Source organism: Bufo gargarizans, chromosome 3 (genome assembly GCF_014858855.1).
Source record: "Bufo gargarizans isolate SCDJY-AF-19 chromosome 3, ASM1485885v1, whole genome shotgun sequence".
Classification (NCBI taxonomy): Eukaryota; Metazoa; Chordata; class Amphibia; order Anura; family Bufonidae; genus Bufo; species Bufo gargarizans.
In genome coordinates, this window is record NC_058082.1 from 458,835,984 (window position 1) to 458,851,861 (window position 15,878).

The 15,878-nt window shown below is 43.8% G+C and overlaps 1 protein-coding gene across 3 annotated transcripts in view; it reads right to left on the reverse strand.

The window, feature by feature from the left end:
• The window catches only part of USP9X (ubiquitin specific peptidase 9 X-linked), a 161,511-nt gene that overhangs the window by 113,034 nt on the left and 32,599 nt on the right, over positions 1-15,878 (reverse strand). For all 3 annotated transcript variants that reach the window (XM_044283617.1, XM_044283614.1, XM_044283615.1), the window contains exons 2-5: positions 5,230-5,483; positions 3,005-3,150; positions 2,206-2,285; positions 1,931-2,043 (exon numbers count right to left, since the gene is read on the reverse strand). In XM_044283617.1, the coding sequence (XP_044139552.1) occupies positions 1,931-2,043; positions 2,206-2,285; positions 3,005-3,150; positions 5,230-5,325 (435 nt within the window). In that variant the 5' untranslated portion in view covers positions 5,326-5,483. The remainder of the gene's footprint in view (positions 1-1,930; positions 2,044-2,205; positions 2,286-3,004; positions 3,151-5,229; positions 5,484-15,878) is intronic.

Consider the following 15,878-nt stretch of genomic DNA (forward strand, 5'->3'; position numbering starts at 1 on the left):
GTCAAAAGTTTGCGGCTCCTGGCCGACCAAAAGCCTCAACAGTCAGCCGGGGCCTGCTGGAGCATCGCGCTCAGTACATGCAGGCAGTGAGGGCCTTGCGTCCGGCAGCTTCTGGAGCCGGCAGCTTCTGGAGCGGGCCCTTGGCCCTAGACACCGGTAAGGAGGGCGGGGGGGGGGGGACCCTGAAGTCCAGCACTGCACCCCCTGCCCTAACGGCGCCCGTGGAGGAGGGACAGGGCAGTCAGCGAGGGCCCCCTGTACTGAATCTGCGACCGGTAAGGGGGAGGGCCGGCATAACCCCTGTGTCAGAGGCAGCTAGGAGCGGGTCTCCGGTCCTAAAGCAGAATTCCTCCACAGCCATCCATTGCTCACCCCTGTGCAATGCCCTATGAAGGGGCAGTGTATAGTCGCCCCGCGGTCACCAGTATGGTGGTGGTGTGGGGCTATATGATTATTGGGCAACAGCTGGATATGAGAGACAGCCCTGGAGCCAGAAAATGGCTGTTCCCAACGACACCTCAGGGTCCAGCAGGGACCAGTATGGGGGTCCAGCACGCAGGAGACCGGGGAGGGAATGAGGGGAACGTAGGGCTGGAGAAGCCTCTCTCTTACCACAGCCGTCTTCACCCTCGGTCCGTTCCAGCAGGGTCGCCCCTTCAGCTACTGGCACCGTAGTGGCAGGACGCTGGAAGAGGGACTTGGCGTGCGGGCGACCCTTGCGCTGGCGGGATGCAGGGGAGCTGGGCTGCCCTGGTCCACCTTGCCTTCTGTGGGGGAGGCAGCAGTGCGGATGACCGGCACTGGCGCAGCTCGACCCCGGGAGAAACAGAGAGGTCTAGTGCGACTCTGTTGTCCCTGATGATCTGAAGAAAAAGACAAAAGCAAAAAGCAAAAATCAAAACTAAAAACCAAACAGGAGAAAAACAGCCCTGCAGTAGCAGGGAGTGTCTTGCCTCCTTGGACACTAAGCAAAAACTGGCAGTCTCTCTCTCCAGGCTGAGGGTATAGCTGTGGAGGAGGGGCTTAACAGTTCTTACTTAGTGTCACGCCTCCTAGGGAGATGAGCTATACCCAAGGTCTTCTGTGTCCCCCAAGGAAATTGGGCGAGAAAAAAAATTCTATGAGCTGAGCGCTGCGATTGGCCAGCGCTACAGCATAGGAGAAAGACGCCGGCAGGTTCCCCTGGGTGGAGCCTAAGTTCCCCTGGGTGGAGCCTAACTAGGAACATACCGGAGGCTATAACCGGAGAACGGAGCGGCGCCCGGGGATAACAGTAAGTGCAGGGGGATCCCTGGGCGCCGCTCTACACGTCGGTATAGTCAGTTTAGATACTTTTTCCTGGTGAAAGGTCCTCTTTAATACATCCTTTTAGGCAAAGTTAATTTGAGGAAATAGATAATGTGCTGGATAGCAGCGAACAATTAAATTTACTAAAGTATAAATTGCAGTGATACACAGCCTGCAACGCTGGGCATTTAGAAATTATCTAGCGCAGGGATGCCGAACCTGTGGCCCTCCAGCTGTTGCAAAACTACAACTCCCAGCATGCCCACACTGCCTACATCTATCAGACTACAGCAGGGCATGATGGGAGTTGTAGTTTTGCAACAGCTGGAGGGCCACAGGTTAAGCATCCCTGACCTAGCGGTTAAAAGAAAGACTGCAGTCATAATTTTAGAATAACCAACATAATGCCATATGACTGCGCCAACTAGGTTGGAGAAATTCATTTTTTTTTTGCATTCAGTTGGCAGGTACTTTTATCCCCCCCCCCCCCTTCATTTTGAAGGTACAACCTTGCAGACCACTGCAGCTGCTGTTCAGAGAGACGTATTTTATATGGTTGCCTCTCTTCATAAATCAGTAATTCCCAGTCAAATTAAGAACGGAGGTAATAAACTTATTAGAATTAAAAGCACTGTACACTTACATGGATCTCGAACTTCCAGCCACTCACTGCCTCATCAGTGAGAATTTTGGTAAAGGATATCGTTAGACCGTCTCTAAAAAATCGTTGGCATGCTTCACTTTTCACATCAAGGCCTAAGTTAAAGGAACAAACAAACAAAAAAATAATAATAATATGTCTTTGACTACAGAATAAGCATTCATAGAACAGGTGGAACTTGTAGCATTACTGTGTCAACTGAAAGCTATTATGAGATGGCAAGACTATGCTTTTCAATTCTGCTGCACATAACATACCTTTTTTACTAAGATCAATAGCAGCTTCTAAAAGAACTTCTAATTCACCTTTCGGCAAAACTGGAACAACCCAGCGAGGTCTAGAAGAAAGAAGTCCACATCATTTACCGAAATCAAACTAAATTCATCTTGGCTGTTCAGAAAAGAAACATTTAGGTATGCATGTAAAATATTCTTCTGTCATTTATTCTTTATATTGGGTCATTACAAATAAAAAACATAAAAACCATTTGCTTTCTGAATTGCAATTCCAGCTGATTACTACAGCTCCAGCTTCTGAAATCCAGCAAACAGTGGTGGCTGGCTATGAAAATTGTAGCACTACACGCAGGCATTCAAATGAATGGGCAACTATGTGATACATGACCTAGACGGGCCTGCCAGAGCAACAACCATTCCTGGAGCTCCCAATTCTGGCTAATACATAGTGGGGTTTCTGAGTGTGAGTACCCCTTATGATATTCATTAACAGGGTTGGCCCATCTGGGACATTGACGGCATATCACTAGTATATGCCATCAATGTCAGATAGGTGTGGGACCCTGGATGTAAAGGAGAGCACATGCACAGGGTGCCGTCCAATCATCACTGTGGGAGTTCCGATATAGGATCCTGGAATTCAAGTTGTCCAAGACAAATCCTTATAAGGGGTTTTCCCACCAATCTCTGATTCAACTACTCCTCATGTGGATAGGTTATTGGTTGAAAAGCCCTTTTATGCATAAACACTTTTTAAAATGCTTTAAAAATAGGCTACAAGAATACAAATTAAAAAAAGGAAAATAAAAATAAAAAATACCTGTTGATCATGTCATCCAGCTTGGCCAGGTCAGTGTGAGGAAAACCGGGTTCCTCATCTTCGAGTGGGGGAGGTGCATCCCCTTGTCCCTGCTCATCTGGAGGGCTGACTGGAGAGTTCTCATTGGAAGAATCAGGTGAGGAGGTCTGAACAGAAATAACCAAAAGGAAAAAAAAAAATGAATAGAATTTAAGGCCATAAAAAAAAAAAAAATGAAAATTACAAGTAAAAATAATAGACCAGTCTATTGAGGGCTTTAAAAGGACATTCGGACAGACATTGCATAAGGAATCGTTTTTTTTACTGTGCGCCAAAAAGTACACAAGTCAGTATGACTATGGAATAAATATATTCGTTTGGATCAGCTCAGTCTGCTAGATGCTGCGGTGCTCAGGCATTGTACGAGTGCCTGTCAAATCTATATGGGCGGTGTTTTGGCACACGCATGCGCCCTGAAGCAATGTTCTAAAGTGGCCATCTTTGATGTGGTTTGCACGTCCTGTATTACCACTGTGAATCTCGCGATAGCGGCTGGAGCGGCGCATGCGCCGTTTTCCTTTCCGGACGCCAACAAGCTCCCATCATGTCTATTCCGCCTGAAGTGATTCATTCAAAGGTTTTTAATTTTCATTGATTTATTATGTTAAACACATTTGTTCACTTGTCACCTGTGATTAGTAATTATGGACTTTTTGCGATTTTATATCGTTTTTATTACACTATGAAATTTTCATGAATATATTGATAATGCTGCTATATTGAACCATGATGGTACACTGATCACTTTTGTAATATTTATGCATTTGCACTTTATTAGATGATGTATCAATTTGTATTTGGTTAATCACTTGCACTATATATAAATGTAATTTGGCACATGTTACTCAGATGGAAAAAGGCTCCAATGTGAGAGCTGAAACGTCGCTGATGAGTGAATAAACCGTCCACTTTTTCACAATCATCTGGAGTGCTGCCTTCTTTTTGCTACTAATATATATATATATATATATATATATATATATATATATATATATATATATATATATATATATATATATTTTTTTTTTTTTTTTTTTTTTTTCCTACAGGGTTTTGTTATGCTTTAGCGCTTTTGTAAAAAGTTTCAGGGGAAAAAAAAAAAAATAATTTGTGTCACCATATCCCTAGACCAATACATTTTTATGTTTTTGTTGATGAAGCAGTTTTGTTTTTGCAGGATTGGTTGAAGTTTCTATTAGTACCTTTTTGGGGAATACATACAAATTAATTTTCGTGTTTCTCCCCCGCACTTAACTTTTTTTTAAAAAAAGGGGGATTTAAAAAAAATTTGGGGAGCCTCAGCATAAACACCGAAGTCTGGAGATTTTTCTGGTCCTGATCTTTACAGCAAGAGGTCAGCAGTCTATCACAAGTCAGGCTTCTGCAGAGATTGCAGTCACAGCGTCTGCGCCCATGTAATTAAAATGACGTACATGTAGAACATGGGGTTCCTTAATTAAAGGTATTATATGAAGTGCATGCAAATGGGTAAAGGGCGATTTACTGGCCACTGAGTCAACAATTTTTGACTATTACAGCCAAAATGAACATTTTGTTAGGTTTTTATTTCCTTTCTTTTGAGAAGGTAGAGCTGGTCCCACTGGAAGCAGACACCCGCAGTATGCTTCCAATGCCTTAGGCAAGTCATCATTTTCTGCATTAAAAGGATGCTGTCAAACTGTACACTCATTTTTCATCATGTTACAGAGGACGAGCTGAGCAGATTGAGATACAGTATGTGGGAAATTATTCAGTAAAACGTATTTCATTCACTTAAGTTTCCGCACAGTCTGTCCTTAGGACCCCAGTGTGCAGTCCTGCTCAATGACAACCACAGGAAAGGGGATAACTATTAGAGCTGTGGGGGTCCAACAGGCTACAGTAGGTTTCAGACAGAGTGGTCAGGAGCCAGAAACTGTGCAAGCAAAGTCATAGGCATTTAAAAGCAAATATAGTAAATATTCTAGAAAACCAGAAGACTCAATGGTCTTAAATCTGTACATAGCTTGAATTTTTACAACATAGCCTATAAAATCTCTTGGGCATTAAAGGATATTCTTTACTCTACATGAAGTCCATGACTTCACAAAGCCAAAATCCCAGATGACCACCATACACAACGGAAAGTGGCAATAAGAATAAAAGGTCCTTACTTCAAATGTGCATTAGCTGGCCTGTCTACAAACCTGATTCTGTTGGAGTGGAGGCTGGGACTGTCCATCGGGAGCCTGGCCCTGGCTCTCATTCCCTCCAACTGGAGAGCCACGGGTCGTGGCTGTCATACTCGACACAGGGCAGATCTTTGCAATTTTGTCTGTTTATGTAGCAGTCGTAAGAGAACAAATTATAGTCCCTTTAATAAAGATGACAAGCCGGCATATGTCTGTCTTACGAAGCTCCACCTCAAACACAGAACGTTTTGCAGAGACCATTGCATAACCTGTTTAGGGAAGAAAAAAAAATATATTATTTAAGTACCAACATAAGGAAAAGTATCATCTAAAAGGATCAAGGAAAATGAATCATGTAAAAAGGTTAATATCACTTCAAAAAAGAATATATATTCCTCAATAATGATGGTTACGACTATATAACCATAAATATTCTCCCTATCAATAAATTCAATAATACAAAGTCACACATAGAAAAAAATAATAATATTTAACAGTATATTAAAAGCATCCGCCACCTCCAAAATCAGTATGAAAGTAAGCACACTGCCAACCATTATACCTTTCTTGTGAAAATCTGGTCCTCTAAGGGTCCATTCACACGTCCGCAAAATGGGTCCACATCCGTTCCGCAATTTTGAGGAACAGGTGCAGATCCATTCATATTCAATGGGGCTGGAATGTGCTGTCCGCATCCGCACTTCCGTTCTGCAAAAAAATAGAACATGTCCTATTGTCCTCAACTGCAGGCAAGAAAAGGCTTTTTCTATGAGAGTGCCTGCGATGTGCGGTCCACAAAATACGGAACGCACATTGCCAGTGTCTGCAAAACACATACGGACGTGTGAATGGACCCTAACACTGAGAGAAATGCCTTTTATTTTTATGCAAAAATGGTTTTCGGTGCACTGGGGGAGGGCGCTCTGTTCTGTGCACCTGACATTGTGGATGGGTGGTGCACTAAACAGAGGGGCCCTGCCCAAAAAACCTTATTTGCTTAAAAATAAAAAGCAGCATCTCTCAGGACTAGAGGACCGGGTTGTCACAAAGAGGAATGGTTGTGTTTTGGGGCACCTACCCTACATGGCCGTGTGCTTACTTCATTCCTGATTTTAGGGTGACAGACTGCCTTTAAAACTGAAATTCCACATTCAATTTCCCAGACGGAAAGAAAAATAAAAGGCAACTTGTCTATGGTGTTGCGCACATAGAGGCAGGATAGTTAAAAACCATTGTGGGTCACAGTCCTGTTAATAGTGTAGCCCCAGGGCAAGATTTTACTTGTTGTGTCACCTTAACATTGGTCAGATGGCCAATTACAAAAACAGATCTTGTTATACAAGCCAACTATTGGTCTGATAGGACAGAAACTGGTCAGATAATCTGTTGGGTGTAATACACATTGGTTATCCATAGCAACCAAATCAGAGCTCAGCTTTCATTTTTTCAGAGCCCTGTAGGAACTGAAAGCTGAGCAGTGATTGGTTGCTATGGGCAACTAAGACTAATTTATTATTCCGTTTCATAAGAGTAGTTTATTATGTCAGAAAGATGGTGTTCTCCCTGGAACAGTGACTGTGGAAGGCTATGTGCAAAGCAGATCAATTAGACCTTTGCCGACAAGTACCCAGGAACCAAACCACCAGCTAACCGTTGTATTCAGAGTCAGAGTTCAGAAATGGTTCTGTTGCAAACATGAGGAAACCAAGTTAATATGTAAAGATGTGATGGCACTCGTGGTATAGAATGGGATAATTGTTTTGAATTAAAAAATTTATTTTATTAATGACATAAAAACAGGAAAAGTCTTATATGCTGGTAGAGATCAAATGTATTCAGAATGCCTTGAAAAGTGTGACGTATGGTAACTGATGGGGGATTGTCCTCTCTAAGGATCTCTTAAATTGGTATACTATAGGTTTCAATGATAGTGTGACTTATTTTTTTGCCTGCATACAATGTTGTTATCCAAAATAAACTGAAATAAAGTGCTTAGGTGCATAAAGTGTTATGCGTAGGCGGAGTATATATATTGCGTATGGTTAAATATATAAAGAGCTACGTGCAAGCTAGATATACGAATAAGCTTGGTTCAAAGTGCTCCGTGCAAGCTGGGTACACAAAAATAGGTTTGGTATAGGCCAAGTACACAGGAAGTGTAATAAAGGTGTTAAGTGCAAGCTGAATACAAAAATGAAGAAACGAAGGCCACCATCGATCAGGACAGATGAAGTTGTGCACAAAATTCAGCAGCGGATTGCAAGTTGCACCCAAAAATCAACTGGAAGACTGTCTCAGCAATTTGGTGCATCATTAACGACGTGTCAGCAAGTGCCGAAATCTCTGAACCTAAAACCGTACTGAATAACGTATGTGCTGGAACTGAGAGTCTGACAAAGCTGAACTCCGGAATTACTGGACTTGGTGCCAACAGACATGTGGACCTATTGCTGTACTTCATGACGGACAAAGCTTGGTCTCATTTATCAGGTCACAAATTCCCAGAATACGAGGTTCCGATCCAGTGAAAATCCCCACTTAACTCACGAAACACCTTCACAACCAAACAATTGGCATTTGGTGCACAGTGTCAGGAAGACGAATAGTGGGCCCAATTTTATTTTTTTCAAATTAACTGAATACCGCAATTTACCTGGATATCTGTGAACAGTTTTACAACCAAGAGCAGAAGAAGAAAAATGTCCAGCTTTTTCCAACAAGATGGGGCAACATGTCGCACCTCACAGAACTGACTGGCACGGGTTAATGAATGGTTTACAGAGGAACGAACTGTGAACAAAAGGGTTATGGTCACTATGTTCCCCAGACTTGTCCACATTTCTATCGGTGGGGAAATTTAGAACAGAAAGTGTCCGCCAACAATCCACATCCCCTGGATGAACTCAAGGAGAACATCACAAACTCCTTCCGCAGCATCACGAGCAGTATCAGCCGACATAATCAGACGTGACCGGGGACCAATTTCACATTTTTGGTGACTTTGTGAATCCAGTTGCTCATTCATATGGTCATACTATCGCTGGAGGCAGGGTACTTTTTCGTGTGCCACCCTGTGGTTCTCCCAGCCACCTTATAGTGTACATGAAAACCATATTTAATGGGACTTATCAAAGCGTCTAATTATAGACCCAATGACTGAATATTCAGTGTCCCTATGAAAGAGCCAAAGCATAAGGCAGGAAACATTGCTCCTCAGCCCAGATGTCCCCGTCACAATCGCCTCAAGCAATCTGGCTTCTAAATAATTTTGTTCTTATTTTCCAGATGCAACAGAGGACATTTTCTGTTATATTTCTGCCCTAACCAGATATATTCAGTTTATGTCAATCTCATTTTGACATCTATGTGCTGGTCTCTGGATCTAGTAAATCCCGAGACCAGTGATTAATAATCTATTGATAAACCTAAGGGTCATCTAGCCTCTTAGCAGTGCCCATATATACGTATGGCAGAACTCTGACCTCCCTGTGATACTTGCATGTTGGATTTCAATAAGCTTGATATTTTGTTCTGCTAGGAGTATGTGCCTCTGCCAGAGGCGTCTACAAGTGGCGTATCTCCCTGTTCCCTACTGAATCAAAGGGCATGCCTGATCTAAGCCGAGTGTACAAGTTTACTGGGAAGATCACTGTCAGTTGGAATGGTGGGTGCAACCAACAAAAGCAGCAATATCTTTAAAAAAAAAAAAAAAAAAAAAAAAAAAAACATACCTTTAGGGCTCATGCACACGAACATGCCGTGTTTTGTGGTCCGCAAATTGCAGATCTGCAAAACACGGATGATGCCCGTGTGTCTTCCACAATTTGCAGAACAGACAGCCCATTATAGAAAAGCTTATTCTTGTCTGTAAAACGGACAAGAATAGGACATGATCTATAATTTTTGTGGGGCCACAGAATGGAGCAACAGTTGCAGACAGCACACAGAGTGCGGCCCCATTGACGTGAATGGGTCCGCATCCGAGCCTCAGAACCAAACCACATGTGTGTGAATGCGCCCTTAATCTGATCTAAAAAGGGCAGAATAATCCAAGTGGTAAATGGAGGAATATAAGAGCCCATGTTCAAGCATAAAAATGCTTTCTAACGAACTGATCAAGATTGATAGCAGCAGCCAAGTTCTGCCTATCACGCCATACAGTTGCATTTTCAGCGGACAATGGCCAAATGTACCAGTCACAGCCGAAGCAGAGTTCGTTTCCAAGTTTTTAAGTGGTTTTCCACTTTAAAAATTAACTACTGAAGTTATTTGCAAATAACTAATTTCGCCTTATTGGCCGTACATTTTAATGCTGTACAGAGACAGATCTTCGTACAGCATTAATCTAATGTTTTGAGCGAAGCAACTTTGGATGAAGCATCCAAACCTCGCTTTGCTCATCAATACTAAGGATACTGAGGAGAGGTCATCAGTATTAGGGCTCATGCAAACAGCCATATTTTCAGTGTGGATCGGATGCGGACCTATTCATCTCAACGTGGCCACAAAACACGCAGGCAGCTTCCGCATCCTTAAGTCCGATCCATGGCGGTGCAAAAAAATTATAAATATAACATGTCCTATTCTTGTTCATTTTGCGGACAAAAATAGGACATTTGTGGGGGAAAAAAAAAAAAGTCTGCAGACCAGTATCAATGTTGCGGATCTGCAAATTGCAGACTGCAAGAACGGCTAGGGCCGCGTGCATGACCCCTTAAATGGGTTATCCAAAATATGAAACATGCCCCCATATAGATTACACTTGCCCTGCTCCCCGTCACCTGCATCACTCCTGAGGTCGTCGCTGCATCTCCCGATTGACCGGATCGAGACATCTGGCGATGAGGGGAGCAGCCAATAGCAGGCCATTTTTAAGAGGATCCAGCACTTACCAGTTATCAAGGTCTATACTAGTGGCCAAAGTTTAACATCTGAACAACGTCTTTAGTTTGCACACGTCATTATAGAGGCATTCTTCCCTGGCAGCCTACAGGTTTTCTAATACAGACCTGTAGGGCCATGTACATGGACATACAGTATTTTAAGAACACAGTACTCATTTATAAAGGCGTTCCCCAGACAGGTTCATATAAACAAAGAATACTTATAAATTTATGTAACAAAAACATGCTAGGCTACCAGGAAGACAAGCGCTGATGTAAGCAAACTAAAAGGCACTTTCCTGTCACTCCCTGCACGGACTGCCATGACGAAGAGGTGTGAAATGTAAGTAAAAGCTTGCCAGAGGCAAGATGATTTCCGTTGGGCCATGTGCACATGCAGGAGACGAGTACTAACTAAGGAGCGCACGCTAGCCTATTTGATCGACGTGTACAAACGCATGCACAGATGGCAGTTCCGCCCGCTGCTCTTTTCGGCGCGCATCTCTGTCTCTGCGCCGAACCCGCACCAACGACCAGTACCTCCTCTTCCCGGGAGGTCCCGCCAATATACCATATGTACGCCCACACCACAGGTGACTACTATTATTTAATTATGACCATGTGTATATATAGGAGTTGATATGTGACACAAACAGGCACCCCTGAGGAAGCCAGCAGAGCCTGGCGATACGTGTTGGGCATTCTTCCCTGTCCACCACGCTATTTCCATGATAAGTATTATACTGACATCATTCATGTTGATGGATTTCATACACTTTAACTGAATCTTACTTATTGTTTACCCATGTGGGATTATGCTTATTGTCTTGTGGTGGCGTGTGGTACTTATTTGGTCCACACAGCCATGATTTATTGCATGCAATGATTTGTCTCTGTTATCTTCAATAAATGTGATACTTTTTAGATGTGCGGCTCTCATCTCTGTATTCTTTTTCTCTTTTTTGGCTTATATTGTATGTTTCATACCATGTGCCAGCACTCTTGCTCTAATTCTGGGGTGCCCCCAGTCTTTCAGGTTCCTTTCACATGCAGGAGACTAGCTGCAGATTCTGCACAGTACACAGCAACTAAAGTACACATGAATGAACAGTTATTCCCCGTCACGGTGCCCTTGGAGCTCAGCAGAAGAAATTTTTTTTTTGTAGTTCCAGCTCACCCACTCCTATGGAGTCCCTGTGTCTTGCACGGACCCCATTGGAAACACGTAGGCGATTCACTTTGAGGACCCCCTCAGATCTGGGTGCTGTATGGGCACAACACAGGTTGTGAAGTGAACTAGCGCCATTTGGCTTTAGGAGGGCAGATCTGGCTGAAATGGTTTCAGGAGCCATGTCACATTTGCAGAAACCCTGAGATATCTCTATAGTGGAAAATCCCAAAACGTTATTCCATTTTGAAAACTATACCCTCAAGGAATTTCTCGAGGGAGGGTGTAGGCATTTCACAGAATTTAGAAACTTTTGGCTGTGAAAATGAAAACATTTTATTTCTTACAATAAAATGTTCCTTTAGCACCAGCTTTTTCAATTTTCACAAGGGTTAACAGAAGAAGAAGAAGAAAAAAAAAAAGAAAAAAAAGCACCCCACAATTTGTTACGCATTGTTTTCTCAATACGGCAACACCACATGTGTGGACTTAAACTAACGTATGGGCACACAACCGGGCTCAGAAGGAAAGTGCCATTTAGATTTTGGAGGGCAGATGCCATTTCACATTTGCAGAACCCTGGGGTCCAGTGCAGTGTAAAACTCCAAAAAGTTAACCCATTTTGTAAACTAAAAACTTCAAGGAATTCGCCTAGGAGTATAGTGATTGGCTTGACCTCACAGGTAGAAAAGAACATGAAATGAAACCATTTCAATTACATATAGTTTTAGCCACAAATGTCCCCCCCGTTTTATGGCTTCCAGCTGCCATAGCAGCCATCGGCACCCTGCAAACGCATCGTCAATGGAGTGGAAAGAGTGAGGACCCTCCCTCTGTAGGCTACTTATATGCGGTAGTCAGCATCGGCCGCAGCATCTAAAGGTTGAATCCGCCAGCGACAGAGTTATCGTCGATCCTGGCAGTTACAGCAGGGGGGTGGCTGTCAGTAACAGCAGGGCCCTGTCCCGATCGCTCCTGTGCTCGCCCGATCACTGCGCTGTACATCTATGGTGCAGATGGCTAAATGGTTACAAGACGTTCCCAGTACTTTATATGGATTGCTTATCCTTAGGCAGGAGTCCCACAAGACCACTACGGATGTTATGCAGTAGCTCCAGTGACATCCTACACACATGTCCATTATGTGGTGGAGAGAGCTGGTTACTGCTCCTCTGCGGGATCACTAGAGACGTATTCTGTCAGGACCTGCATGAAATGCTACAGACAAACTTTGAGGACAACTATATTTCCCGTTACTTTTATCATTCTTCTTCATTTAGTTCATGTAGGCTCAAGCGACACACACTCTACACTGACACAAATGCTTTCACTATTTTAATGACACCGTTAAAGGGTTAGTTTCACAGCATATATGAGCTGTATACACAGTCACAGGAGCGACTCTCTGCCTTTTTCAAAGGATGAAACCAAATTCAGATAGCATCTACAGCATTTTGTTACCATCACCAAACTAAAGAGAATCAGAAATTCATTCAAAGAGGCTTAGGATCATTATTTGGTCAAAGTCTTTGTACCCCACACACGTGAATCATGGTTGACTAAAAACTATGCTTAAAATTGACAACTTGAATTTAAAAGGTGCTTGAAGCTGACAAGCAAAATAGTAGAAACTAAGCAGCATGAATCAGAAACATTGCAAACCTAGAAAAGCAGTCTGAAAATACTTAGTGCATCTTTAGACACTTCGCTAATTAGACATCCCGATCATGCAGACCATTGTCGGTAGGGAAGCGTTCCCTCCTGGCAATTGCCTGCTTGCTTGCTGAGAAAACCGCTGCCATTACATGCAGTGATCTCCTCAGCAATCGTTATGCCACCACTCATCCCTATACTCTACAGTGGTTTGCCAGCGGCAGATCGTAATTAGCAGCACAATTTTCCGCCCGCAAATCCTGAACGCTCACAGAAAATCTGCCCAGCTAATATACCCTTAAAGGGGTTATCCAACTAGTAAAATGCCCCATATACCCAGGCACACAATGCACTTACCTTGCTCCCCGGCACCCACGTTGCTTCTGAAGCACAAATGCAGATTACCATTCATGTGCCGCTACCTGGAAACGTAGCAGCACACAGGGTAGCAGCTCCACAGGCTGAAGCAGAGCTTCTGCCCTGCTACTTGGAGCAGCAGCCCAGGCGTGAGATTGTCAGGGGTCGGGCGAGATGACCAGCCCGTCAATGAATTGGCAAGGAGGTGCTTCTTCACCAGAGGAGACAACCCCCTTGCAGGTGAAGAACAAGAACTCTTGTTGAGGAGACAAATTGATTTCACTCATCTATAGAAGGGATGAATAAATGTTAAAGGGGTTGTCCAGGTTCAGAGCTGAACCCAGACATACCTTCATTTTCACCCAGGCAGCCCCCCTGACTTGAGCATCGGAGCAGTTCATGCTCCGATGCTCTCCTTTGCCCTGTGCTAAATCGCGCAGGGCAAAGGCATTTTTAGGAGTTCCGGTGACGTACCGGTGCTCTCCATGGGGGCTACAAGGAAGGCTGGTGACTTCACCAGCACTGATGGGTGGGCTATGATAAACAAAAGAGCCTGTGCGATCTAGCGCAGGGCAAGGGAGCACATCGGACCACGAGATGCTCTGATGCTAGCCTCAGGGAGGCTAGCATCAGGGTGAAAAAAGGGGTATGTCCGGATAACCCCTTTAAGTGTCTGAATCACTTCATCTGCTGGCTTCTCTGCGAGATCACACCACCAGCAATGAGGGGAGGAGAACACAGTAAGAAAGCTACTCAGCAAGTTATTCCACCACTGAATGTAGCTAATGGTGGACCAGAAGGAGAAACAGCAGGAGGTGCTACCAGAAAGGAACATGTACAAAAACATACAATATTTTTAGTGCATGTATTTCATTTCATTTGAAATACCCTATTAAGTGATAGTAATACTTTTCATGGGATAACTTAAGGATAGCCCCATAGCTTAACCCCAATCTAAACCAATAAAGAAAATGTATGCCATGGTTGGGCAGGAGTGGGGCTGTGAAAGAGCTCTTCTTCACCTGCTGGGACCAGACATACCTTCAACCCTGGCAGCTTAATCTCAAAATGCTGTGGTGGCGAGTGGCCATGGCATCTTTAGGGTTACACTGCTGAGGTTGATGCTACTTGCTCTCCAAAATAAGCCACCTACAGCGTTGAGGATATCCCTAATATTCAAGTTGGTAGTTGGAGCAGAGAAAGGGTTGAAGAGGAGCAGTCACCTCGCCGGACAGGTCTGTTTTGGTTAATAATTGCATTCCAGATTGAAAGACTGTTCTGGAGCATGTCATTTTATAACCATTTTGTGCCATTCATCTATTTTTTCCAATTATAAGTTTATGAATGAATGACCAACTGGGTGTTACCAGTTGAGGGTGTGTCCCTGCAGAGTTTGCCACTGTCAGGACTGATTGAATAGTCTCAAGGACACCCCCCTCCCAACACAAACACACTGATAAAACCCACTTGGACCTTTAGTCATACAAATAACATAGGAATGGCTCAACATAGTCATGCAAACAGATGCTCCAGATCTGTAATTTAATGCAGAACACAATGATTTCCTAAGACAGGTACACCCAGAGTGGTGACTGGTAGGGATGCGCGAACTTGTATTTCAAGAATTCCGTTACGGATTCTGCTACCACGGACCATAACTTAACCCCAAACCTTGTACGCTGAACTTGAAAACACACGTGCGCTCATCCCTAGTGACTGGTCCTCTTCAAGCCAGAGTCCGCTGTGTGTAGGGAAAAAAGTATAAATGTATAATCAGATTTTTCACTTCAGGATTCATTTCAAGGTAAGGTAATATCTGAAAATGACCTATTGTTTGAATCAAGATTTTGTTACACATTCCTTTTTTAAAATGGTTGGTGATGGAAATTTTCCATGCCTTTTTCTCCAGTTTTCACGCGGGACCCTCAAGAGACTGACACTACGGCCCTCATCGTCATCACGGGGCAACGGAACAAGAAATGGCAACCTCTCCATTATAAAACTGGGGCAAATAACACAGGACCCACTCCTTACAATAGGCGATGGGGACACCTCCCCTTCTCCCCTCCCTGCTGAGGTCGAGGAGCATGCCGAGGACATTCTCCCACAGAAATCTAATCTCAAGGCTCTTTTCACCATATGGCTGTTTCAAGGCACAGGAAAGCTGACAGGGCTGCAGTAAACGAGTACTTTAGAAATAGAGTATTCTATTGATTATTTTTTATGAATAATCAAGTAATCAATAAGAAAAAAAAAAGAATTTAATAAACTGTTTTCCTTTATAAACACTCATCAGACCCCTGCCATCAGTCCCCAACACCCTTTGTTCCCCTCTGTGCGATTAGCCCAAGTGCATCAATTCCCCCCCAGTGCCATCAGCTTGCCCCCATCTCGACCCCCTCCCCCCAGTGCCACCATCTCCCCCTTCTAGTCATGTCCCCAATTACAGTACTTACCTTTCCTGTAGGGGTGCCGCTCTACAGCTCCTCCATCTTTTCTGTGCGCTGCACTGTCGTCCTGACGTCACACAGCATCGGGTCATAGTGCATGTAAGCACGCACTATGACCCAGCGATGTGTCAGGAAGAAAGTGGAGCACAGTGC